General features: G+C 36.4%; 1 protein-coding gene across 4 annotated transcripts in view; it reads right to left on the bottom strand.

The window, feature by feature from the left end:
* PGGT1B (protein geranylgeranyltransferase type I subunit beta) overlaps positions 1 to 25251 on the bottom strand; it is an 86474-nt gene that overhangs the window by 52956 nt on the left and 8267 nt on the right. For all 4 annotated transcript variants that reach the window (XM_073010750.1, XM_073010749.1, XM_073010751.1 and 1 more), the window contains exons 2-5: positions 23765 to 23883; positions 5642 to 5709; positions 1640 to 1791; positions 167 to 299 (exon numbers count right to left, since the gene is read on the bottom strand). In XM_073010750.1, the coding sequence (XP_072866851.1) occupies positions 167 to 299; positions 1640 to 1791; positions 5642 to 5709; positions 23765 to 23883 (472 nt within the window). The remainder of the gene's footprint in view (positions 1 to 166; positions 300 to 1639; positions 1792 to 5641; positions 5710 to 23764; positions 23884 to 25251) is intronic.

Genomic DNA, 25251 nt, shown 5'->3' with positions numbered 1-25251 from the left:
TGTACTTCATTTCTTTATTGTGGTCTGATACACAATTTACCTAAAAAGCAATCTTAATGCTCTCATTTACAGATTGTTGGTGGAAGAGATGAGACATACACTATAATACAGCCCTCATGTACCAGCAAAAACAACCTAAATAGTCAATTTTATCAATAGAACTCACCATACTTCTTCTAATATAGGTGATGGCCTTTTTCATATCCATGCCTGACCAGTTGTTGAGCATATAGCAAATACAGGAAGCACAGTACACAAATCGCATGTCATTTTCACTGCCTTCAGGTACTGCACAAAAACTGAAAATAATAACAACAGTATGATTTTCTATTAACAATGGATTCTGATTTTTTTTGCATGGGGGTTAGAAACACCTCCTGTGTGTCTTTACTTACAGAAAAATCTGTTGATTATTCCACTTTTATTATTCAATAAAGAATAGGACTACTAACTTGAATAATATAAAACTTTCTCTAAATCATCATTCTAGTACAAACTTTTGATTTCTTGGTCATTTTACACACTACCATGTTACTCCCTCCCAGATGCTTACTCAGCACATGCTTATTTGCTCCCAGCCAGGGACAGCTGCAGTACACTGGCTTGAGAATGGCAGAAAATGTAAAAGGTAAAACCTAAGACCCACTTAGTAAGAAATTTCTAAGTAGTAAGAAATTTCCAAGCCCAAGTTTTTCTACGTGAAATTTCTTCTAAATGTATACACAGATAACCATTTAATCGATTGATCATACTGTATTTTAATTTTACACATTAGTTGTATAGAAGGAGCAATCTATGTTGTGTATGTATTTATAAACAAGAATAAGGAACCAATAATCAAAGGCTACTCTGAAATATTGAGACATAAGCCATATATGTACAGGCTGAAGTAAATATTTAGTTTCATAGTGTTTCCAATTAATGTCAATTTATTCTAATTGTCTACATTTATTTTTCCCTCATCAAGAGCAGTGTTTTGAAAACACTGACAGAAAAACAGAGCTATTAGTAGATGGAACACAAAGAGTTAAAAGCACAGCAGGATTTGTTTGCAGTCTTTTCCTTAGCCTTTTCACTACTGCTTTATCCCTTCTCAGACTTAAAAATCTTTTTCTACCTTAAAGCTCCAGGAAGATTCATCTGTAGACATACCACGTGAATCACCAAATATTAATGAACATATGAACTCCTTTTTTTTATCCTTTAAAAACGTCACAGAAACTACCCTACCTACTCTGGAATATAATATTCAATGTTCACCCCTTTCTTCCCTAATCAGCATAAAGCAAGGAACTGAAGTTCAGACTAAACATATACGTCCTTCAAAATATCAATTTTTCATCTAGAATGTAAATTAGATTCCAATCCTGAAATTATTCGACCATTTATTTATGTACCCATTGTTGTTAAGAAGGAAGAGAAAAGTGTTTGGCTATTGTAATTATTTTTATTTTCACTCACAGAAGAAATCTTGGGTCACTTTTTTGATTACGCACTTTATCATGTACCTTGTAAGCTTTAGGTGGAGTTCTAACAATAAGAGTATGATCCTCTAAAGATCTAGTATAGTATTGTATCCATTTTTTAGTTCCAAAATATTTTTTTTATTACAAAAAAAGTAACAAAGAATCACTCATACCTCCCATCTTCCAGCTGGAGGGCTCTCAAGCCTGCTAAGCAAGCTTCTTTATTTACTCGGCTTAAGTCGTCTCCAAGAATAACTAAGCATGAAAGGCCAGTGTAAGTCATTGCTATGTGGCCACTATCATAAGGATGAGCTGTTCCAGGAGCCTAAATACAAAATTAATATAGCACTAATTAATGAAGTGATATGAAAACTTATTTCATTAAGAAATCTGACATAAGGTTTTAGTAAATAGTAAAATTAAATGTGGCTTATACTGATTTGTATAGACATCTTATTGAGAAAAACAAATCTCCATTTTATATATATCTCAACATGAATATGATTGAATACATTCCAGGCTACCTAATCTTTGATACCTCAGGCATTATGGAAGTAGTGATGATATTCAGGTAAACCAAATTATTTCTTACTTTTTTTTTTTTTTTTTTTTTAGTAACAGGGTCTTATCTGTCACCCAGGTTGGAATGCAGTGGTACAATCATAGATCACTGCAGCCTCCAATTCCTGGGCTCAAGTGATTCTCCCACCTCAGCCTCCTGGGTAGCCGGGACTACAACAGGCACAAACCACCATATCTGGCTAAATAACTTAAACCTCATCCTTAATCCTTAATCTGTCTCCTAGATTCTCAGCCACCACTCTGACAGCTCTATGTGATACCACTTGGAATATCTAGTTTCTTTTACCACCCAGAATTCAGATGAAGGTAATACAGCATGAAGTGAGACCTAGCTTGCCTAGAAGATATCAGGGTCCAGGTGAATGAAGGTCCAAAAAGGAGTTTCAGGAGAGTCTGTGAACCAAGGGCAATAATGGTTTCTTCTTCAATTTTACTCCTGTTATTTTGAAAATGTTTTGGTGCAGGCATCGGTTGGGGGAAGGATCATATTTTAAAAGTAATGACAGAGATAATCAACTCTATCACTTATAATTTAAGTCTTATAAAGTCAGAAAAGCATATAGCCTTCCAGAAAAAAAGATTTCTGAAACAAAACTTATTTTATATAGCACAAACTTAAGTTAAATACCACAGTAGTGATCACCACATAAGAAACTAAAAAACGATACAATTAAAATAAATTCCTCTGCCTTCTATAATAAATGTAAACTTTTACAATCATTGAAAGGCATAAAATCCTGGTTCTATTTCTCACTGGCTTGCTTAATGTTCCTAATTCTAGAAAATGAAGATATTATTACCTACACCTCACAAGGTTATTGTGACGATTAAATAAGTTACTGTCTAAAAAGCTGTTATCTTAATGATGATTAAGTGCAACGCAAATATCAAAGGGGCCACTAGTTCTTTGGAGTCAGGATTCAAGGGTCTTGAAACCACCCATGACTTAACTGTAAGATTTTCTTGCATACTGACCTTCTGTGGCTCCTCACAGAATGAGTGTGAACGGTGTTCACTACTCTTTTTATAATAATCTGAACCCACCCCACCTACCCAAGTTTAGATACACACTTTTTTTTTTAAGATAGGATCTTGCTGTGTCACCCAGGCTGGAGTGCAGTGGCACAAATCTCAGCTCACTGCAACCTCCGCCTCCAAGGTTCAAGCAATCCTCCTGCCCTGCCTCAGGCTCCCAAGTAGCTGATACTACAGGCACTTGCCACTACATCCGGCTAATTTTTGTATTTTATGTAGAGACCAGGTTTTTGTCATGTTGCTCAGGCTGGTTTCAAACTCCTGAGATCAAGTGATCCATCCTCCTCAGCCTCCCAAAGTGCTGGGACTGCAGGTGTGAGCCACGTGCCTGGCCAGATACACAGTTCTTTATATGGTCTCACAAATGTACCAAGCAAATTTCCACCTTTACATCTTTCATTCTAAGTTCCTCCTCAGAACTCAAGCTCCAGTTCTCCTGGCTATCCTACTCCACATTTACAATTGACTTCTTAGAATTCCTATTGCATATTTAACTTTTTGATACTTAAAGTAAACACCTGCTATGTTAAAAGAACTGCAGGGAAGCCAAACATAAATTAAATGTGGACCTTAACCTTAAGGGCAGAAGGTAAGTCTACTCAAATAATTACAATAAAATGTAATGAGCAGTCATAAGGGAGGGATAACGATACATAGGTTTAAAAAGAAATTCTTTTCTGCAAAAGAGGAGCTTGGGCAGCTATAGATGAAGAGGAGGCATTACAGGTAGAAGAAAAAGTAAAAGCAAATTAGAGAAAGAAAATTCTGGGGTGCACATTAAGGACAATACAAAATTTGATAGAGAGCATAGGATTTGTGAAAGGAAATCGTGAGAATAGTGGGAGGATCCATCAGTTTCTCAAAAAGTGCTCTACAGCCACTGAAGGTCCCAAGCATTTATCAGGTAAGTCAATGAATGGTCCATACATAGTTTGGTGGTTTCAGAAGAAAACTCAGTGACAATATTTTATTCATATACTGTACTGGACAAACCAATGTGCCTCCTCACATTCTCTTGGCCTAATCTGTCTCCTAGACTCTCGGCCACCACTCTGACAGCTCTATGTGATACCACTTGGAATATCTAGTTTCTTTTACCACCCAGAATTCAGATGAAGGTAATACAGCATGAAGTGAGACCTAGCTTGCCTAGAAGATATCAGGGTCCAGGTGAATGAAGGTCCAAAAAGGAGTTTCAGGAGAGTCTGTGAACCAAGGGCAATAATGGTTTCTTCTTCAATTTTACTCCTGTTATTTTGAAAATGTTTTGGTGCAGGCATCGGTTGGGGGAAGGATCATATTTTAAAAGTAATGTTATTAAAGCACTGCAACAAATATAGGTAGACATCTATATATAGTATAGTACTATACAATGGTTATCATAACCAACGGCACGATATTCTGTTCATTATGACTAAATGAAGACATTACCTTTATTCAGGACTAGCTTAAGTTGGAAAATATGATAGGCATGAAAAGGGACAAATTTTCTGAATCCTTTGTTTTCTCATTCCCTGCTAAATACAGGAGGCACGCATAATTGGAGTCCTGCTGGTAAATACATATGACTTTAACACAGGTAAGTTGGTTTACAGCTTAAGACAGAGGAAGAAAGCTGAAGTAGTACCTCTATCAAAGTATGTCATCTTCTCCAAAATCACTACTATTTATTCCAAAAATTTGAAGCTGATTGTGGAAAAACTGGTAGCTCTCCATTTACTTTGCAAGTGGATATAAATCTTGATATACTCAGTCCAACAATGGTTATTATTATAACCATTATATTATAATATAAATAATAACAACCATTATATAAGCAGGCTGGCCCCATCAAGGAAAAAGTTTCTATGTTGTGAGGCCTCTTTAGAAAAAAATGATGCTTTTCTCCACTTTATACTGTAGAAAAATATTGATATTTTGTGTACATATGGAACACCTACAAAGTTTCTTCTGGGTCTGCTCCTTTGAAGAAAGCAAGCTCCTCACTCTTCACACTCACTGTTTTTATATTGGCATGTGCTGGTATCAAAGCCTTTGGATATAACCATGAAGAAGTTCTGCATATTCTCATAAAAGTCATTAAAATAATCACTACCTAGGTCTTCAATCACCACCTTTAGAAGGACTTTTTCTTTTATTCCTAAGAAATGTGAGTTAAATGTAGAGTCTTTCTATAACACAGTGAAGTTTACTGGCTTCTTAGAGAGCAAGTATCAAAACACTTCAGTGCTCTACTTTCCTTTACTCAGGAAATCACTAATAACTTTTACACACAGATACATGATACTGAGACAATTTTTTGTAACAATTAATAGAAATTTCTATGTGTTTATGTACTGCATATATTCTTCCTGGAAGAAAGTGCACTTCTTTGAGGAATTAAAGTAGGTATAGGCTTCCTTTAAAGGGTTTCAGTTTATAATATATATATTATTAGATAATACTTAGCCACACTGAAACCTGGAAGCCTATTTTTTTCTGTGTAATTTCTTAGCTTCCTCTTTTACTAAAATATCCCTACATCCCTTCTGCTTCCTTCTGACCCAAACAGAACCAACCTTTGATGGATTGAATGGAATACCCAGGTATGAAGAGCCTCGGAAACCACAGCGATTTAGATTTGATCCTAGAAAATAAAAGCATGTGCTTATTTAAAGTACGCTTTATTTTTTGCACAGATTCTAAAGCAGTTTAATTACACAATCTTTCAGAAACAGACTATTCTAGTCTCCATTTTCATACTGGCTAATGCTGAATGCTTACCACGTGCCAGGTCCGTTCTAGGTGCTTATGGGAATTTCCTCATTTAATTTCCATACGAGTCACAGATAACATGATGATTTCTATCATGTACCTTTTATTAATAGCCCACCTCACGGCCTATAAAGTCCTTTCATAATTCTCCTGTAAGATCAATTTTTACATGATCAACATATTCAATCCCCCTTTCTATAGAACAGAAAACAGAAGCTCAGAGGTTAAGCGAATGTTCAAGGTAACAGTTAATAACACAATAGGGTCTAGTGTCATTCTACTTTAACTCATTTAGTGTCTTTTTACTTTAACTCACTGCTCCTTTACACTGCAGCAAGCTAAAGGTATAAAGTTGTAGAGAAAATATGTACTTTGTATTTCTGTATTAGCTAGACCTTCGTTCTGAGTCCAGTAATCCACTTGGCTTTGAAGTATGTAGAATACTGTAAGTTAGCACTTAGTCTCTCTCGACTCAATCAAAATATGTTTATGCATACTTTTTTGCTATCTAAAAATTTTCATTTCTCAAGATATCAATGGAATGTAAGTTGGGAACTTAAAAGAACAATCAACTATACAATAATTAGGGTTTTAATAGCTATTAGAAAATCAGTATGATAGATGCTGAAAATAACAATGCAGTATCAGCAGACTGTAAATGCACTGCTGATAAAAAAAAATTGAGTTGGTCTAGTCTCTGATATGAAGAACTACCTTCATAAGAGATTATGACTTGTGTATGACTAACTTCATTATAACTGTTTTTCACTCTCCTACTTCTTCATTAGGTACTATACTTTTTCAGCTTCTTATCCCCCCAAAATACTTAAAATAGTAGTTTATACATTAATTCTTTGAACAAATTAGGAACCACTAAATTTAAACTCTCCACCAATTATCATCTCCCTACTGGCAAAAAAATGTATTTTAAAAAGATACTAGCAGCCAGGCCTGGTAGATCACACCTATAATCCCAGGACTCTGGGAGGCTGAGGAGGGTAGCTCATCTGAGGTCAGGAGTTCGGACCAGCCTGGTCAACATGGTAAAACCCCATCTATACTAATAATACAAAACGTAGCTGGGTGTGGTGGCACCTGACTGTAATCCCAGCTACTTGGGAAGCTGAAGCAAGAGAATTGCTTGAATCCGGGAGATGGAGGTTGCAGTGAGCCAAGATTGTGCCACTGCACTCCAGCCTGGGTGACAGAGTGAAACTGTGTCTCAAAAAAATAAAAATAAAATAAAAAGATGCTAATGGTGATTATAATTTCAGTGATTATGGTTCTCTTATCCTAAGGACTTATAAATTGGTAAGCTACTTAAAACTTGCCAATATATAACAGAAGTTACAAAAACACTCATATCCTTTTGACCCAGTCATGATATATCTGAGAATCTATTCCAATAATTTCAAGTATGAGAAGAAATGCACACTTCAGTTTAATAACAGTGAAAATCTAGAAGCACCATAAAAGTCCAGCAGGTTAAGCATATCATGCCTCATATACTGAAAGAAATACTATATTCCTATTAAAAGTAATAATCATTAGAACTATGTAGCAACACAGAGAAAAGTATTTGATCAAGTTGAGCAAAAAAGTAGGATCCAAAAATAAATGTGCACTATTATGTTTATAATTAAGCAAATAGCACATATCAACAAAGATAGGAAGGGAATAAACAAAATAATATTAATGGTGTGAGATAATATGAATAAGGTTGAATTTTGTTCTCTGTATTAGTCACTGTTGCCATAACGTATTACCACAAACTTGGCAACATAAAACACCTACTGCCTTACTGTTCCGTTAAGGTCAGAAATCTAACACAGTCATCATCAGGCTAAAGTTAAGGTGTAGGTAGGGCTACCTTCCTTACTTGGAGGCTTTGGGGGAACAATCTGCCTCCAAGCTCATTCAGGATGCTGGCAGAATCAACTTCCTTGCAGTTGTGTGACTGAGTTCTCCATTTCTTTGCTGGTAGGTATCCCTTTTTGCTCCTAGATCCTCTCTTGCCATTTCTCATATGTGGGCCCCATATCTCAGAGTAGCAATGGCACTCAAATCCTTTCCATTAGACCCTCTCTGACTTTCCCTTCTCTCTTCTGCTCCCTTTCTCTGCAATACCATGACGAACATTTCTGCATTCTGCTGCTGCTCATGTGATTTTACTGAGCCCACCTGTACACACGTGACCTGGGATAATCTCTTTATTTTAAGGTCAGTTGATTAGTGTAACTTTAACTCTCATCTACAAAGTCCCTTGATAGCAGTACCCAGATTAGTATTTGACTGAATTACCAGGGAACAGAAATCCTGGGGCAACATCTTTAGAATTCTACCTAACACAACCCCTATATTCCAAATTGTACGTAATGCCATACTTAAAAAAAAAAAAAGTTATCTTTCTCTTACCAAGTTATGAATTCCTTTATCCTTTTTATTTCTGAGACAGAGTCTTGCTCTGTTGCCCAGGCTGGAGTGCAGAGACATGATCTTGGCTCACTGTAACCTTGCCTCCCAGGTGCAAGCAATTCTCCTGCTTCAGCCTCCCGAATAGCTGGGACTACAGGCATGCACTATCATGCCCAGCTAATTTTTGTATTTTTAGTAGAGACGGGGTTTCATCGTGTTGGCCAGACTGGTCTCGAACTCCTGACCTCAAGAGATCTGCCTGTCTTGGCTTCCCAAAGTGCTGGGATTACAGGCATGAGCCCACTGCACCCAGCCTATCCTTTTATCATCATTTCTTTTAATCCCTCTCTAGTTGGATGAGGGGCAGTATCAAAAGGCATATTTTCCTATTTGATTAAAAATTTTTAAAATCTTTTTTTTTCTCTTTTTGTTGTTGGGATTGTCTTTTTTAAAGGGCATCCTTTCAAGTTACTAATTTGCTAACAGTCCTCCATAAAAATGTGATCTCATTTCTACTTTTGATGGAAGACAGCTCTGATACCATCTGTCAGTTCTGAATTTATACTTGCAACTGGACACCTTTATTGAGTCCCCCACCAACTTAAACAATTCTGTCAGGCGTTTTACACAGAGGCAGACATATAGTAGTGGTTCAATCAAATATCTGCTTCTGAGTGAAATAAATGAATTTATTCATTTTCTTAGAGGTAAATCAATAAATGACATTTCCGTTTGCTCACTTCTGTTTTTAGCCTGATTAAATAAATAACTTTTCTGAAAAGTAGCAGAAATATCGATACTGAAAAGTACCATATAAGGTTAGGAGATTATGGCACGGACACTTGGAATCAAACTCAGGATCCTATTCTTCCTATCAATGAGTTCTACAGGCAAGTAACAACCTCTCTGAGCCAGTTCCCTCCATTTTTGAACTAGTAACAATAACACATTGCAAGTAATATATTTCAGGCTTCTTGTAAAGGTTAAAGGACATGTTTAGATTGTACTTACCAAAGTGAAACAAGGCTTAATAAACAGTAACCATTCAAAATCAGTTAATTATATTTTATCAAAAATGAAACGGGAAGAAATTAATAGCTTTTGTTGCAACTTATCAAGGAAAGTTTTTTTAAAGTAAAAATGTTTTTCTTTTTTTCTTTTATTCCAGAAAGACTGTATATTGTCATGTAAAAAGTGTTTGGATCTTAAGCACCACAGTCACAGTATAGGGAAAAGACAATGTAATATTTCTTGCCCTCTTCTTAATCACCTGTGGACTACAAAGCTGGATAAAGTTTATTCTTTATTTATTTTAAAGTGTATACTTTATTCTATAGTAAGAGGTTTTACTGTTTCTTATGGAAAGCTAAGATAAAGTAACTAAGAAATCAAGAAAATTACTCATTCACTAAATTGAATTATCAGTCACACACTTAAATCCTAATGTTTTAAAAATGATGCTCATTAGAAGGTAACATTTTCACCACTTAAAATTTTTCACCACTTAGGCCGGGCGCAGTGGCTCACATCTGTCATCCCAGCACTTTGGGAGGCCGAGGTGGGTGGATCACCTGAGGTCAGGAGTTCGAGACCAGCCTGACCAACATGGAGAAACCCCATCTCTATTAAAAGTACTAAAATTAGCCGAGTGTGGTGGTATACGCCTGTAGTCCCAGCTACTTGGGAGGCTGAGGCAAAATAATTGCTTGAACCCGGGAGATGGAGGTTGCAGTGAGCCAAGATTGCACCACTGCACTCCATCCTGGGCGACAGAATGATACTCCATTTCAAAAAAAAAAAAAGCAAAAAAAATCACCACTTAAAAAAATTTATTAGGTACTCTTTTGTGGTTTCTGTCAATATTTGTCTGCTCTTGTGCTTTCCTTTAGAATTCTAGTAAGCATACCTTTTCATGATAATGAAGAACGTATACACACACAATTCATTGGAAATTTATCACTGAATGCATACTCTGGGTACAGCATAAATTTCTTTCCAGGTTGTCAAACAGCACCATCTAGTGTTCCTATTTAACAGTTGCAAAACAAACTGAAAATTCTTTGTGTGGTCTGGCTGGCCATCAGAATCAACTGCTTATTTTGAAAAAACAGAGATGCCTCTTGCATCTCCCCTCCCATGCCTGCATAAAAACATGAAGATAGGGCCTAGAAAACTGTATTTAAAAAGAAAAACAATCCCTGTTTGACACATAGTCACAGTAAAGAACTACTGATTTGGTAAATATATTCTCCACTTTTGTAGAACCATAGAGTCAAACTAGTTTATGCTGTTAAACAGAAGTACTTTAGATAGCAGTGTATCATAAAAATTAAGGTTACTTAAGAAAAATGAAAACTGGGTAGATGAGAGAGGTAGCAAAAATGGGAATATGTACATGGATGTACTATGTGTGTGTTTATGTGTAAGTATGCAGGAGGTATGCTATTAGATAATATAATGTATTTAAAGTTATCAACTGTAAGGAAGAATAATTCATTTATTTGCACGTTCGCACAGGGAAGAAATTTATTAAGCTGACTCTTGCCTGATGACTGAGTTATATCTCATTTTAAAACTTAGTGTTTTACTATTAAGCTCATAAAACCAACTTTATGTCAAGCACTGACAGACAGTACATTTAGATATTCTTTAAAAAATGGTTATAAACTTATGGAATATAAAAGTTTGAGAGTATAAAGAGGTTTATTTTCATCAGGGGAGTTGTTTTTCATAAAAAGTGATAAACTGTATTGTGAAATATAAAATTACATTCAAAATTATATTTAGGTATAATAAAGGACAGCTCTTGGGCCAAAATATCACCATACTGTTAACGATAATTATGCTTCTTAAATATATTTCAAAACTGATTAGATCATGTTCTTAACTTTCTAATCCTCATTTTAAAAGTTTTTGCCTTAAGTAAACAGAATTCAAGTGAGGAATGTGGCTACTTTCTGATTTTAAAATGAACATTTATATTTTATGGATAGAGAAATAATTTCGCATAAATCTCAAGAAACATAATTTCCTATTAAGAAGACATGCCTTACACAACTCCTTAAGGATATCAAGAAAGTACCAGACAAAGTAAATGAAACATTCTATAGCTAAAAAGAAATTTTAAATATACCTGTTTTCCAAATTTCACATATTTGTTTTAGAATTGAACCTACACCAATTAAAGAAAAGGCAGACAGGAGATATTCTTTCACAGATATTAGAGACTTGAAAATATTTCCCTCAACAAGATAGCAAATTGAGAATTCAGAATTGCAGCTGAACTGTGAAAAGGTCTGTGGAATCGTCTACCAGACATCTGACCTGGGAAAGCTAGATATATAAATGACCACTATAAAACTATTTTTGCCAAAATGTCTTGATCTATAATATTCCCAAAACAGATGACTTATAATTTTTAAAATATGCAACATGCTTGACTTAGCCACATGAAACCATACTTACTTCCCCCATGTTATTTTTTTAAAGTGAGCAATCTGAAGAATCCACTGAAAAAATGAAAGCATTAAACATTTTACCCTTTAATATTAAACTTTCTTATCTATGTTTCCAAACACTTAATCCTAATACTTTATGGGATCTATTATGGAACAGATACTAGATTTTCCTTTAAAGCTATAAGACAGTCTCCGAGTTCCCATGAGAAAAATCTGTACCTCACAGAAAAACATGCATGGTAAACAGAACACCTATTGTCCTGAATCAGCACATATAAATAAAATATCCAAAGGACTAGAAAACTGTATTCTAATCTTGTCTCTAGCATTAACTAGCTGTATTACTGAGAACAAATTATTAATCTCTTTGAACCTTAATATCCTCATTTGTAAAATGATGGACTGTAACAGTCCTCACTCTAAGTCTAAAATTCTCTGGTTGTGCCCTCAAAGAAGGGCACACACAATTCCCAACCCAACCCCTTGTGTTTCCTTAATACTTCATTCCTGAAGTTAAGGAGAAGGACCCGATCCTCCAGTGGTCTCACCATACACTTATTACTAGGAAATCACTAGGGTCTTTATAATCCTGGAGTTAAGTGGAGGTCAGGGTTAATTTTAATTAAATATTCACAATGTCCTTACATGCCAAACACGATTGTTTCCACTAGGGACCCATATACTTAAACAGTAAAACAACATTGAAACTTGGAGTCAGAAGTGCCGGATGTCAATCCGATTCTATCTCTTACCATCTGTGTGAGGTTTCAGGCAGGTCTTTGAATCACTTTGCCTCTCAGTTTCCTCTTCTGGGACAGGCCAATTAGGTGAAGAACAAATCTATCTGGTTATGTATTTGGCAGTGCTTTGAAAATTATAAAATAGTAAATAATGTACTGCCTTATTTCTTCCATTAGCAAAAATACCAGTATTTATGTATAACTATGAACTTTTAGTTTTTATTTTTGTATGTTTTGAAGAGAAGTTAAGTATTTTTCTAGTTTAAAGCTTTAAATACAGAAACATATTTACTTATGGCAAACATTCAAACAATTCAGATACATAGAAAAACAGTAAAGTATCTTATCTTGCTATCCCCCACCTCTGTTTCCACCTACCTCCCCCTCCACAAAGATTTTCTATGTATCCTTTCTGAGTTTTTCCTGTACATTTACATACATAGATTGTTAAAGCACCTCTGTATATGTTTTAAATTTATCATTTAATAACATATATTATAAGTAAACTTTCGGTGCCACAAAAGAAATAGCACTCAAATATAGAATTTTCTTTTTTCTTCTCAGCAAGGCGATTTACTTCTATAGAAGGGTACACCCTTACAGATGGAGCAATGGTGAGTGCATACTTGGACAAGTGAGGGGAAGGGGTTCTTATCCCTGACGCACGTGGCCCCTGCTGCTGTGTGGTTCCCCTATTGGCTAGAGTTAGACCAAACAGGCTAAACTAATTCTGATTGGCTAATTTAAAGAGAGAGACACGGTGAGTGGTTTGGCGGGAGTCAGGGTAGATCAGAATGAGTCAGGGTGGAGCAGGTAATCAGAATGAGTCAGGGAGGAGCAGGTAATTGGAATGAGTCAGGGTGGGGCAGGTGATGGAAAAAGGTTGCTTTATGAGGAAGTTAAGTTTAAAAGTAGGAGGCAAAGAACTGAACATACTGACATATTGATTCTTTGAAGAGAAATTTAAAACTCATACCTAATATATATGATAGACAGTTTCATGTCAGTATATATATAGAGATCTACCTTATTTACTGCATAATATTCTTTACTGGGCCATATAGTTTATGTAACTTTCACTTCTGATGAACATTTATTTTGCTTCTAATATGTTACTGTAACAAACAATGCCCAAACCAAATCTACATATATTTTTGTGCACATGTATTGGTTTCCAGAGGTCAGCAACAAATTACTACAAACTTGATGCTTCAAAACAACAGAAATTTATTATCTCACAGTTCTGGAGTCCAAAGTCCAAAGTCAAGGTGTTGGGAGTGTTGCTTTTCTGGATACCCTGAGGGAAGATCTGATTCGATTTGTGCTTCCCTCCTAGCTTCTGATGGCTGTGGGACTCTTGGCATTCCTTAGCTTCATGAATCTAATTCCTGACTCTTTCTTCATCCAGCCTTCCCCCTGTGTCTCAAATCTCCCTCTCCTTTCACTTATGAGGTCACCAGTCATTGAATTTAGGGCTTACCCTAAATCTAGTATGATCTCATCTCAAGATCCTTAATAACTTCTGCAAAGACTATTCCAAATAAGGTCAAATTCTGAGGTTCTGAGTGGATATATCTTTATGGGGCCACTATTCGACCCATTACAGCATACATGAGAATATGTTAGATAGGGCAAAAATATATATATATATACTGCTAAACTGCTCTTCAAAAGGCTGTAATAATTTTCACCTCCAGCAACAGAATATTTTTATTTATTTATTTATTTATTTTTATTTTTTATTTTTATTTTTTATTTTTTATTTTTTAATTTATTATTATTATACTTTAAGTTGTAGGGTACATGTGCACAACGTGCAGGTTTGTTACATATGTATACCTGTGCCTTGTTGGTGTGCTGCACCCATCAACTCGTCATTTACATCAGGTATAACTCCCAATGCAATCCCTCCCCCCTCCCCCCTCCCCATGATAGGCCCCGGTGTGTGATGTTCCCCTTCCTGAGTCCAAGTGATCTCATTGTTCAGTTCCCACCTATGAGTGAGAACATGCGGTGTTTGGTTTTCTGTTCTTGTGATAGTTTGCTAAGAATGATGGTTTCCAGCTGCATCCATGTCCCTACAAAGGACACAAACTCATCCTTTTTTATGGCTGCATAGTATTCCATGGTGTATATGTGCCACATTTTCTTAATCCAATCTGTCACTGATGGACATTTGGGTTGGTTCCAAGTCTTTGCTATTGTGAATAGTGCTGCAATAAACATACGTGTGCATGTGTCTTTATAGCAGCATAATTTATAATCCTTTGGGTATATACCCAGTAATGGGATGGCGGGGTCATATGGTACATCTAGTTCTAGATCCTTGAGGAATCGCCATACTGTTTTCCATAATGGTTGAACTAGTTTACAATCCCACCAACAGTGTAAAAGTGTTCCTATTTCTCCGCATCCTCTCCAGTACCTGTTGTTTCCTGACTTTTGAATGATCGCCATTCTAACTGGTGTGAGATGGTATCTCATTGTGGTTTTCATTTGCATTTCTCTGATGGCCAGTGATGATGAGCATTTTTTCATGTGTCTGTTGGCTGTATGAATGTCTTCTTTTGAGAAATGTCTGTTCATATCCTTTGCCCACTTTTTGATGGGGTTGTTTGTTTTTTTCTTGTAAATTTGTTTGAGTTCTTTGTAGGTTCTGGATATTAGCCCTTTGTCAGATGAGTAGATTGCAAAAATTTTCTCCCATTCTGTAGGTTGCCTGTTCACTCTGATGGTAGTTTCTTTTGCTGTGCAGAAGCTCTTTAGTTTAATGAGATCCCATTTGTCAATTTTGGCTTTTGCTGCCGTTGCTTTTGGTGTTTTAGACATGAAGTCTTTGCCCATGCCTATGTCCTGAATGGTACTACCTAGGTTTTCCTCTAGGATTTTTATGGTATTAGGTCTAACATTTAATTCTCTAATCCATCTTGAATTAATTTTCGTATAAGGAGTAAGGAAAGGATCCAGTTTCAGCTTTCTACTTATGGCTAGCCAATTTTCCCAGCACCATTTATTAAATAGGGAATCCTTTCCCCATTTCTTGTTTCTCTCAGGTTTGTCAAAGATCAGATGGCTGTAGATGTGTGGTATTATTTCTGAGGACTCTGTTCTGTTCCATTGGTCTATATCTCTGTTTTGGTACCAGTACCATGCTGTTTTGGTTACTGTAGCCTTGTAGTATAGTTTGAAGTCAGGTAGCGTGATGCCTCTAGCTTTGTTCTTTTGACTTAGGATTGTCTTGGAGATGCGGGCTCTTTTTTGGTTCCATATGAACTTTAAAGCAGTTTTTTCCAATTCTGTGAAGAAGCTCATTGGTAGCTTGATGGGGATGGCATTGAATCTATAAATTACCTTGGGCAGTATGGCCATTTTCACGATATTGATTCTTCCTATCCATGAGCATGGTATGTTCTTCCATTTGTTTGTGTCCTCTTCTATTTCACTGAGCAGTGGTTTGTAGTTCTCCTTGAAGAGGTCCTTTACATCCCTTGTAAGTTGGATTCCTAGGTATTTTATTCTCTTTGAAGCAATTGTGAATGGAAGTTCATTCCTGATTTGGCTCTCTGTTTGACTGTCACTGGTGTATAAGAATGCTTGTGATTTTTGCACATTAATTTTGTATCCTGAGACTTTGCTGAAGTTGCTGATCAGCTTAAGGAGATTTTGGGCTGAGACAATGGGGTTTTCTAAATATACAATCATGTCATCTGCAAACAGGGACAGTTTGACTTCTTCTTTTCCTAACTGAATCCCCTTGATTTCTTTCTCTTGCCTGATTGCCCTAGCCAGAACTTCCAACACTATGTTGAATAGGAGTGGTGAGAGAGGGCATCCCTGTCTTGTGCCAGTTTTCAAAGGGAATTTTTCCAGTTTTTGCCCATTCAGTATGATATTGGCTGTGGGTTTGTCATAAATAGCTCTTATTATTTTGAGGTACGTTCCATCAATACCGAATTTATTGAGCGTTTTTAGCATGAAGGGCTGTTGAATTTTGTCAAAAGCCTTTTCTGCATCTATTGAGATAATGATGTGGTTCTTGTCTTTGGTTCTGTTTATATGCTGGATTATGTTTATTGATTTGCGAATGTTGAACCATCCTTGCATCCCAGGGATGAAGCCCACTTGATCATGGTGGATAAGCTTTTTGATGTGCTGCTGAATCCGGTTTGCCAGTATTTTATTGAGGATTTTTGCATCGATGTTCATCAGGGATATTGGTCTAAAATTCTCTTTTTTTGTTGTGTCTCTGCCAGGCTTTGGTATCAGGATGATGTTGGCCTCATAAAATGAGTTAGGGAGGATTCCCTCTTTTTCTATTGATTGGAATAGTTTCAGAAGGAATGGTACCAGCTCCTCCTTGTACCTCTGGTAGAATTCAGCTGTGAATCCATCTGGTCCTGGACTTTTTTTGGTTGGTAGGCTATTAATTATTGCCTCAATTTCAGAGCCTACTATTGGTCTATTCAGGGATTCAACTTCTTCCTGGTTTAGTCTTGGAAGAGTGTAAGTGTCCAGGAAATTATCCATTTCTTCTAGATTTTCCAGTTTATTTGCGTAGAGGTGTTTATAGTATTCTCTGATGGTAGTTTGTATTTCTGTGGGGTCGGTGGTGATATCCCCTTTATCATTTTTAATTGCGTCGATTTGATTCTTCTCTCTTTTCTTCTTTATTAGTCTTGCTAGTGGTCTGTCAATTTTGTTGATCTTTTCAAAAAACCAACTCCTGGATTCATTGATTTTTTGGAGGGTTTTTTGTGTCTCTATCTCCTTCAGTTCTGCTCTGATCTTAGTTATTTCTTGCCTTCTGCTAGCTTTCGAATGTGTTTGCTCTTGCTTCTCTAGTTCTTTTAATTGCGATGTTAGAGTGTCAATTTTAGATCTTTCCTGCTTTCTCTTGTGGGCATTTAGTGCTATAAATTTCCCTCTAGACACTGCTTTAAATGTGTCCCAGAGATTCTGGTATGTTGTATCTTGGTTCTCATTGGTTTCAAAGAACATCTTTATTTCTGCCTTCATTTCGTTATGTACCCAGTAGTCATTCAGGAGCAGGTTGTTCAGTTTCCATGTAGTTGAGCGGTTGTGATTGAGTTTCTTAGTCCTGAGTTCTAATTTGATTGCACTGTGGTCTGAGAGACAGTTTGTTATAATTTCTGTTCTTGTACATTTGCTGAGGAGTGCTTTACTTCCGATTACATGGTCAATTTTGGAGTAAGTACGATGTGGTGCTGAGAAGAATGTATATTCTGTTGATTTGGGGTGGAGAGTTCTATAGATGTCTATTAGGTCTGCTTGCTGCAGAGATGAGTTCAATTCCTGGATATCCTTGTTAACTTTCTGTCTCGTTGATCTGTCTAATGTTGACAGTGGAGTGTTGAAGTCTCCCATTATTATTGTATGGGAGTCTAAGTCTCTTTGTAAGTCTCTAAGGACTTGCTTTATGAATCTGGGTGCTCCTGTATTGGGTGCATATATATTTAGGATAGTTAGCTCTTCCTGTTGAATTGATCCCTTTACCATTATGTAATGTCCTTCTTTGTCTCTTTTGATCTTTGATGGTTTAAAGTCTGTTTTATCAGAGACTAGTATTGCAACCCCCGCTTTTTTGTGTTCTCCATTTGCTTGGTAAATCTTCCTCCATCCCTTTATTTTGAGCCTATGTATGTCTCTGCGTGTGAGATGGGTCTCCTGAATACAGCAGACTGATGGGTCTTGACTCTTTATCCAGTTTGCCAGTCTGTGTCTTTTAATTGGAGCATTTAGTCCATTTACATTTAAGGTTAAGATTGTTATGTGTGAACTTGATCCTGCCATTATGATATTAACTGGTTATTTTGCTCGTTAGTTGATGCAGTTTCTTCCTAGCCTTGATGGTCTTTACATTTTGGCATGTTTTTGCAATGGCTGGTACCGGTTGTTCCTTTCCATGTTTAGTGCTTCCTTCAGGGTCTCTTGTAAGGCAGGCCTAGTGGTGACAAAATCTCTAAGCATTTGCTTATCTGTAAAGGATTTTATTTCTCCTTCACTTATGAAACTTAGTTTGGCTGGATATAAAATTCTGGGTTTAAAATTCTTTTCTTTTAAGAATGTTGAATATTGGCCCCCACTCTCTTCTGGCTTGAAGAGTTTCTGCCGAGAGATCTGCTGTTAGTCTGATGGGCTTCCCTTTGTGGGTAACCCGACCTTTCTCTCTGGCTGCCCTTAAGATTTTTTCCTTCATTTCAACTTTGGTGAATCTGGCAATTATGTGTCTTGGAGTTGCTCTTCTCGAGGAGTATCTTTGTGGCGTTCTCTGTATTTCCTGGATTTGAATGTTGGCCTGCCCTACTAGGTTGGGGAAGTTCTCCTGGATGATATCCTGAAGAGTGTTTTCCAACTTGGTTCCATTTTCCCCCTCACTTTCAGGCACCCCAATCAGACGTAGATTGGGTCTTTTTACATAATCCCATACTTCTTGCAGGCTTTGTTCATTTCTTTTTCTTCTTTTTTCTTTTGGTTTCTCTTCTCGCTTCATTTCATTCATTTGATCCTCAATCGCTGACATTCTTTCTTCCAGTTGATCGAGTCGGTTACTGAAGCTTGTGCATTTGTCACGTATTTCTCGTGTCATGGTTTTCGTCTCCTTCATTTCGTTTATGACCTTCTCTGCATTAATTACTCTAGCCATCAATTCTTCCACTTTTTTTTCAAGATTTTTAGTTTCTTTGCGCTGGGTACGTAATTCCTCCTTTAGCTCTGAGAAATTTGATGGACTGAAGCCTTCTTCTCTCATCTCGTCGAAGTCATTCTCCGTCCAGCTTTGATCCGTTGCTGGCAATGAGCTGCGCTCCTTTGCCGGGGGAGATGCGCTCTTATTTTTTGAATTTCCAGCTTTTCTGCCCTGCTTTTTCCCCATCTTTGTGGTTTTATCTGCCTCTGGTCTTTGATGATGGTGATGTACTGATGGGGTTTTGGTGTAGGTGTTCTTCCTGTTTGATAGTTTTCCTTCTAACAGTCAGGACCCTCAGCTGTAGGTCTGTTGGAGATTGCTTGAGGTCCACTCCAGACCCTGTTTGCCTGGGTATCAGCAGCAGAGGCTGCAGAAGATAGAATATTTCTGAACAGCGAGTGTACCTGTCTTATTCTTGCTTTGGAAGCTTCCTCTCAGGGGTGTACTCCACCCTGTGAGGTGTGGGGTGTCAGACTGCCCCTAGTGGGGGATGTCTCCCACTTAGGCTACTCAGGGGTCAGGGACCCACTTAAGCAGGGAGTCTGTCCCTTCTCAGAACTCAACCTCCGTGTTGGGAGATCCACTGCTCTCTTCAAAGCTGTCAGACAGAGTCGTTTGCGTCTACAGAGCTTTCTGCTGCGTTTGTTATTGTTTACTGTGCCCTGTCCCCAGAGGTGGAGTCTACAGAGACAGGCAGGTTTCCTTGAGCTGCTGTAAGGTCCACCCAGTTCGAGCTTCCCAGCAGCTTTGTTTACCTACTTAAGCCTCAGCAATGGCGGGCGCCCCTCCCCCAGCCTCACTGCTGCCTTGCCGGTAGATCACAGACTGCTGTGCTAGCAATGAGGGAGGCTCCGTGGGTGTGGGACCCTCCCGGCCAGGTGTGGGATATGATCTCCTGGTGTGCCTGTTTGCTTAAAGCGCAGTATTGGGGTGGGAGTTACCCGATTTTCCAGGTGTTGTGTGTCTCAGTTCCCCTGGCTAGGAAAAGGGATTCCCTTCCCCCTTGCGCTTTCCAGGTGAGGCAATGCCTCGCCCTGCTTCAGCTCTCGCTGGTCGGGCTGTAGTAGCTGACCAGCACCAATCGTCTGGCACTCCCCAGTGAGATGAACCCAGTACCTCAGTTGAAAATGGAGAAACCACCGGTCTTCTGTGTCGCTCGCGCTGGGAGTTGGAGACTGGAGCTGTTCCTATTCGGCCATCTTGCTCCGCCCCCCCCCCCCAACAGAATATTAAAGTACTCCCTCTCCCATATTCTTGGCAACTTTTAGCAAAACTGACATGTTAGGTTAAAAAAAAAATAATGTAACATTGTTTTGATTGAATTTTCCTGATTTCTAGTAAGGTTAATCATCTTTTTATGTATTGATTGACTATCTGTACTTCTTTTGTTAACTACTTACTCAATAAATTTTGTCATTTTCTAAAGGACAATGTATCTTTTTCTTCTGAATCTTTAACAATTCTTAATAGTCAATGTTAATATTATACATGCCATAATTTTCTGCAAATTCATCACTTATTTGTTATCTTTTACTACATAAAGTATTTAAATATTTCTTTAGTCAAATCTATCAAATTTTTCCTTTATAACCCCCGGTTTTGTTTAACATTTTTAGATATTATAATTGCCTAGATTTTACGTGGTATCTCAAAGTAGGACAAATACAGACCTATGAGTTGCAGAAAGCATATTCTATCAGTTTGCAAATGCTTTACGAATTAGAAAATATTTGAGGAGCCAGACGAGGTCCTAGGCTAAATGAGAAAATATATAAAAGACGAACAGAAAAAAGTTGGAGAAGGGGAAGGTGATTCAACAGTCTAACAACTACTGATACACAACAATGATTTAAGCACTGAGAGGGAAAAGAAATAGAAGACACATTCACTCATCTGCCTTCCAGAAGTTTGCAATTCAGGTGGAAGCCAAAATTTTTTAAGTAACTTTTAAGCAGTAATGACTGAAGAAAAAAACTGGCAATGGGCTTCAAGCCAATGAAGTCCATGGAGTTGACAGCTTACTAGGAAAGATAATTCTGATGGGTCTCAAAAGGGGTGGTGAGCTGCAACTCTACCTCCAAAAAATGTTTAAACTTTCCCTGAAGTGTAAAAAACATAAAAAAAGTACTCCTATAATAATTAAAAAGCTCCATGAACTTTTGCAAAATAAACTCACCTGTATAACCAGTGCTCAGCTCAAGAAAAAATACATGACTAGCACTCCAGAAGTCTCTCCCACTTCCTTCTAGTACTCCCCAAAAGCCCAGACTGGTTTTAGTTACTTTTGTATTTTGTAAAAATGGAACAATATAGAATGTACTTCTTTCTTCTCAAAAACATGCTTGTGACACTCAAAGAACTGAACATAGTTGTAGACTGTTCATTCCCATTACTGTATCATTTTCCATGGTGTGAATATGCTAATATATCCTTTATCCATTATACTGAAGATGGGTAGTCTGTATAATTACTAGTTCTAGGCTCTTATAAAAAATACTGCTATAAACATCCTAGAACATATCTTTTGGGGAACATGTTTTAATTTCTGCTGGGTATACACTAGAACTGTTGAGTCGTAGAATATACACATGTTCAGCTTTAGCAAATTTAACTAAATAGTTTTCCAAAGCAGGTGTAAAACTCCTTTGGCAGTGAATGAGAGTTCCAGTTTGCCACATTTTTGTGAACACTTGTTATTTTCCACTTTTTTCATTTTTAGCCATTCTGGTGATTACATAACAAACAAAATTATTATGGATAATATGAAACTCCAGATAACAGCAAATCTCTCACAACACAAGATTAAATAATGAGAAGTATGTAGCTTTTTAGAACAACAGAGAGATAATAGTGTTATAAAAAACTCATTTCACTAATAAAATGATGGGGGAAGTAAACACTTATTAAAGAACAGACCAAAAAATTGCTCAATCATGGAGCCACCAAATAGTCCTTAAAAGTGGGGGGAAACAGAAGAAAAGACAGAAAGTAGGAAGCATGGTGAGTAAGTGACCAACGGTCTGGAAACTATAACCTACATCTTGAGTTCTCTCATTAAATGTTATGGTCCATCCTTTTCTATAAAGACAATAGCTATTTTATTTCAGGAGTATGAGTTTCAGTAAATTTTTAATTAAAAAATAACATAAAAATATATTTCAGCAAGAACAGAGCTTTTCCTATGTGCCATAGTATGTATATAATTTCCTATCCGTACCATGGAAGATACATTTCTTTAAAAACCAAGCATGTACTTATAATTAAAAAAAAAATACCAAGCACAATCTGTAATAATTCTACCATACATCAGTCTAATAATTAACTGTTTAAAAATCCCAGGCTTTCCCTTAAACTACTAAAAAACATCCTGGCAAAAAGGGAAAACAACAAATGACTTCTATTTTGCAAGTGACCAGGACTAAGATGTGGCCTCAGCCACATGCTCCTGGAAAATGAGGACCATATCTTGCAACTTATCACAGCCCTTCTCTACAGATTTAGAAGAGTAGAACTCTTAGCAGAAAGTTCAATAAATCCTACTCGTCAACATGGTAGATCTGTAACTATTGACCAAACTCTTATATATGCTTTTCATGGAGCTGGTTAAAAAAAGTGATTAGGTATTTATATATTTAATTCTGATAGACCTAGTTCAAAATGCTTAATCAATTTTTAATAAGACTTTATAAACAGGCATAGATTAAAAAATTATATAAAAACAAACACTATGAACTTCAAGAATAAAATAGCCACAAACTATGTTCAAGATCATCTGTAAAACAGAGAAAATCTTTCTTTCTAAGTAAAGTTTTAGCTTATTATTTCTCCAAAGTTCACTGGATGAGATTTACATATGATTACTCCAACCAGTGAACCACAAAATGCTAACTCTTTAAAGACAGGTAAGTGGTGACCACCTCAAAAAAAAAAAAAAAAGCATGATGTTCTAGGAGTTTATTTGTTTGATGTCTTTAAGGTTAGAATATATAACATGTGTAAGTTATATCTATCTTAGATATTTTATACTTAACAGAGTAATACAGTTTATAAAACGTACATATTTGTAGTTGATTATGTAATTTATGAACTCTGAGAATTCAATTAATAAAAAATTTTAAAGTGTTATGAAGTATAAAAATGACTGAAGCATACATAAGAGCTTTAAGAAACCATTAAAAATGCTAATGAAACACTGGAGGGAAAACAACCAGGAAACTGAAAGAAAACTTTTTGATGGCAAAGAGTTTTTCACTGAAAAGACAAGAGTTGTTGGAAATGAAAAACAGAGTTAATGCCACAGAACTAATCAAAAATAAATACTGACTATAAATAATCAACAATCAGTCATCAACATGGAAAAGCATAGTACAGTGCCACAAGTGTGAATCGCTATTAAATTCCAGATAATTCTAAATTGTTTTCTTAAGAGATCATGATCAGATTTGTTAAGTACTATATTTCAACAGAATGGCAATGCTGCATTACAAGGAAATCACAGATAAATAAAATATGTTAACAGTTTACAAGTACTAAGATTTTCTAGTCCAACGCATGTTATGTCAGGTACAACTAGTCACACTAAAAATAAAATGCTAAAAACTCACTCACTGTCTTCTGTGGGAAGGACCTGTAGGGAGTAAATCCACTCTATTATATCATCTTTGTTCACCACATCTAAGGAATCCAACATATCCAGCCCGGAGAGTGCAAAAAATGCAATCGTCAACCTAAAAGAAAAAAATGTAAAATTCCACCTTAACTATCAAACCACTTAAGTCTGAAGTCTTTCTGGTCTAGAAAAATAATAAAATCATTCTAATTTTCCAATAATTTAAACAATACTTCCACCTTACAAAAGCATATATATATGTGTGTGTGTGTGTATATATATTCTTGTAACTTAATATTATCAGTCAAGCCTTTGTTTCAATTTTTCAAAAGGGGACATTTGGGAGTTAAGAAACCAGTCCTACCCCACTGACACAAACATGACCCACTAAAGCCAGAATATCAGCAAACTGAAGGCTAAAGTAGATTTAAAAAAGGATTCTCTACAACTAATCAGTACAAATAGTACAGGGCTTAGAAATATATGAAAATGTCAATTTTCACTAATTTGTCAGGATCAATTATACTTATAGCTTATATTAAATTCTGGAGGAATATGAGAATAGTATCTTAATTCAAAGCTGTTAACAAATAATATGACTCCTTGGGAAAAGATTTATAATAAGTTTTGAAAAATACAAAACATTTAAAAAAAATACAAATGTACTTACAGTCTATTTTCCCAGAGAGGAGCACTCTTTGGTGGAATGAAAAACTATAGAGCAAAACCTTCCCCCTCTAAGACTGTACACTATAAATTGGAAATCTAAACCTGTACTTTCATATAAAAATCAGTATCTTACTGATTGCTCTGAACACACAGAATCTGTTATACATAATTCTTTTCATGTTGAGAAGCAGTCTCTAGTATAGCTTGAGTACTGTTATATCACTTCCATAATCTAACAATTCATATGACTAATAGTAATAAATTAATATTTCAAATTATCTGGTCTAAAATTTTACAGCAGAGCTACCTGATCTATTCTGTAACTTTTTCAATGAAGATTTTAAGAAAGAATGAAGCCTTAATGCCCTGAGGTATCCACTGTATGTAACAAATTTACTTCTCTCCTATGCATCTAGAATAGTATTATCTATAGATAGACAGAATAGTACTACAGGTTTAGTATCCCTTATCTGAATTGCTTGGGACCAGAACTGTTTCAGATTTCAGATTTTTTTAAATTTTAGAATATTTGCATATACATAATGGATGATATCCCACTGGGACAGGACCCAAGTCTAAATATGAAATTCATTTAAATTTCATATACATCTTACACACATGAAGCTTATTTTATATAATAGTTTAATAATTTTGTGCATGAAAGTTTGTGTTCAGTACTTATGTGTGGAATTTTTCACTTGTGGCATCATGTCAGTGCTCAAATCATTTCTGATTTTGGAGCCTCTCAGAGTTTTCGATTAGGGATGTTTAATCTGTACCAACTTTAGGAGAAATGAGAAAATAGTGATTTCTTTCT

This window comes from Chlorocebus sabaeus, chromosome 23, assembly GCF_047675955.1.
Source record: "Chlorocebus sabaeus isolate Y175 chromosome 23, mChlSab1.0.hap1, whole genome shotgun sequence".
Lineage (NCBI taxonomy): Eukaryota > Metazoa > Chordata > Mammalia > Primates > Cercopithecidae > Chlorocebus > Chlorocebus sabaeus.
The sequence above is the reverse complement of the archived record's forward strand: the minus strand, read 5'-3'. Positions and strand labels throughout refer to the sequence as shown.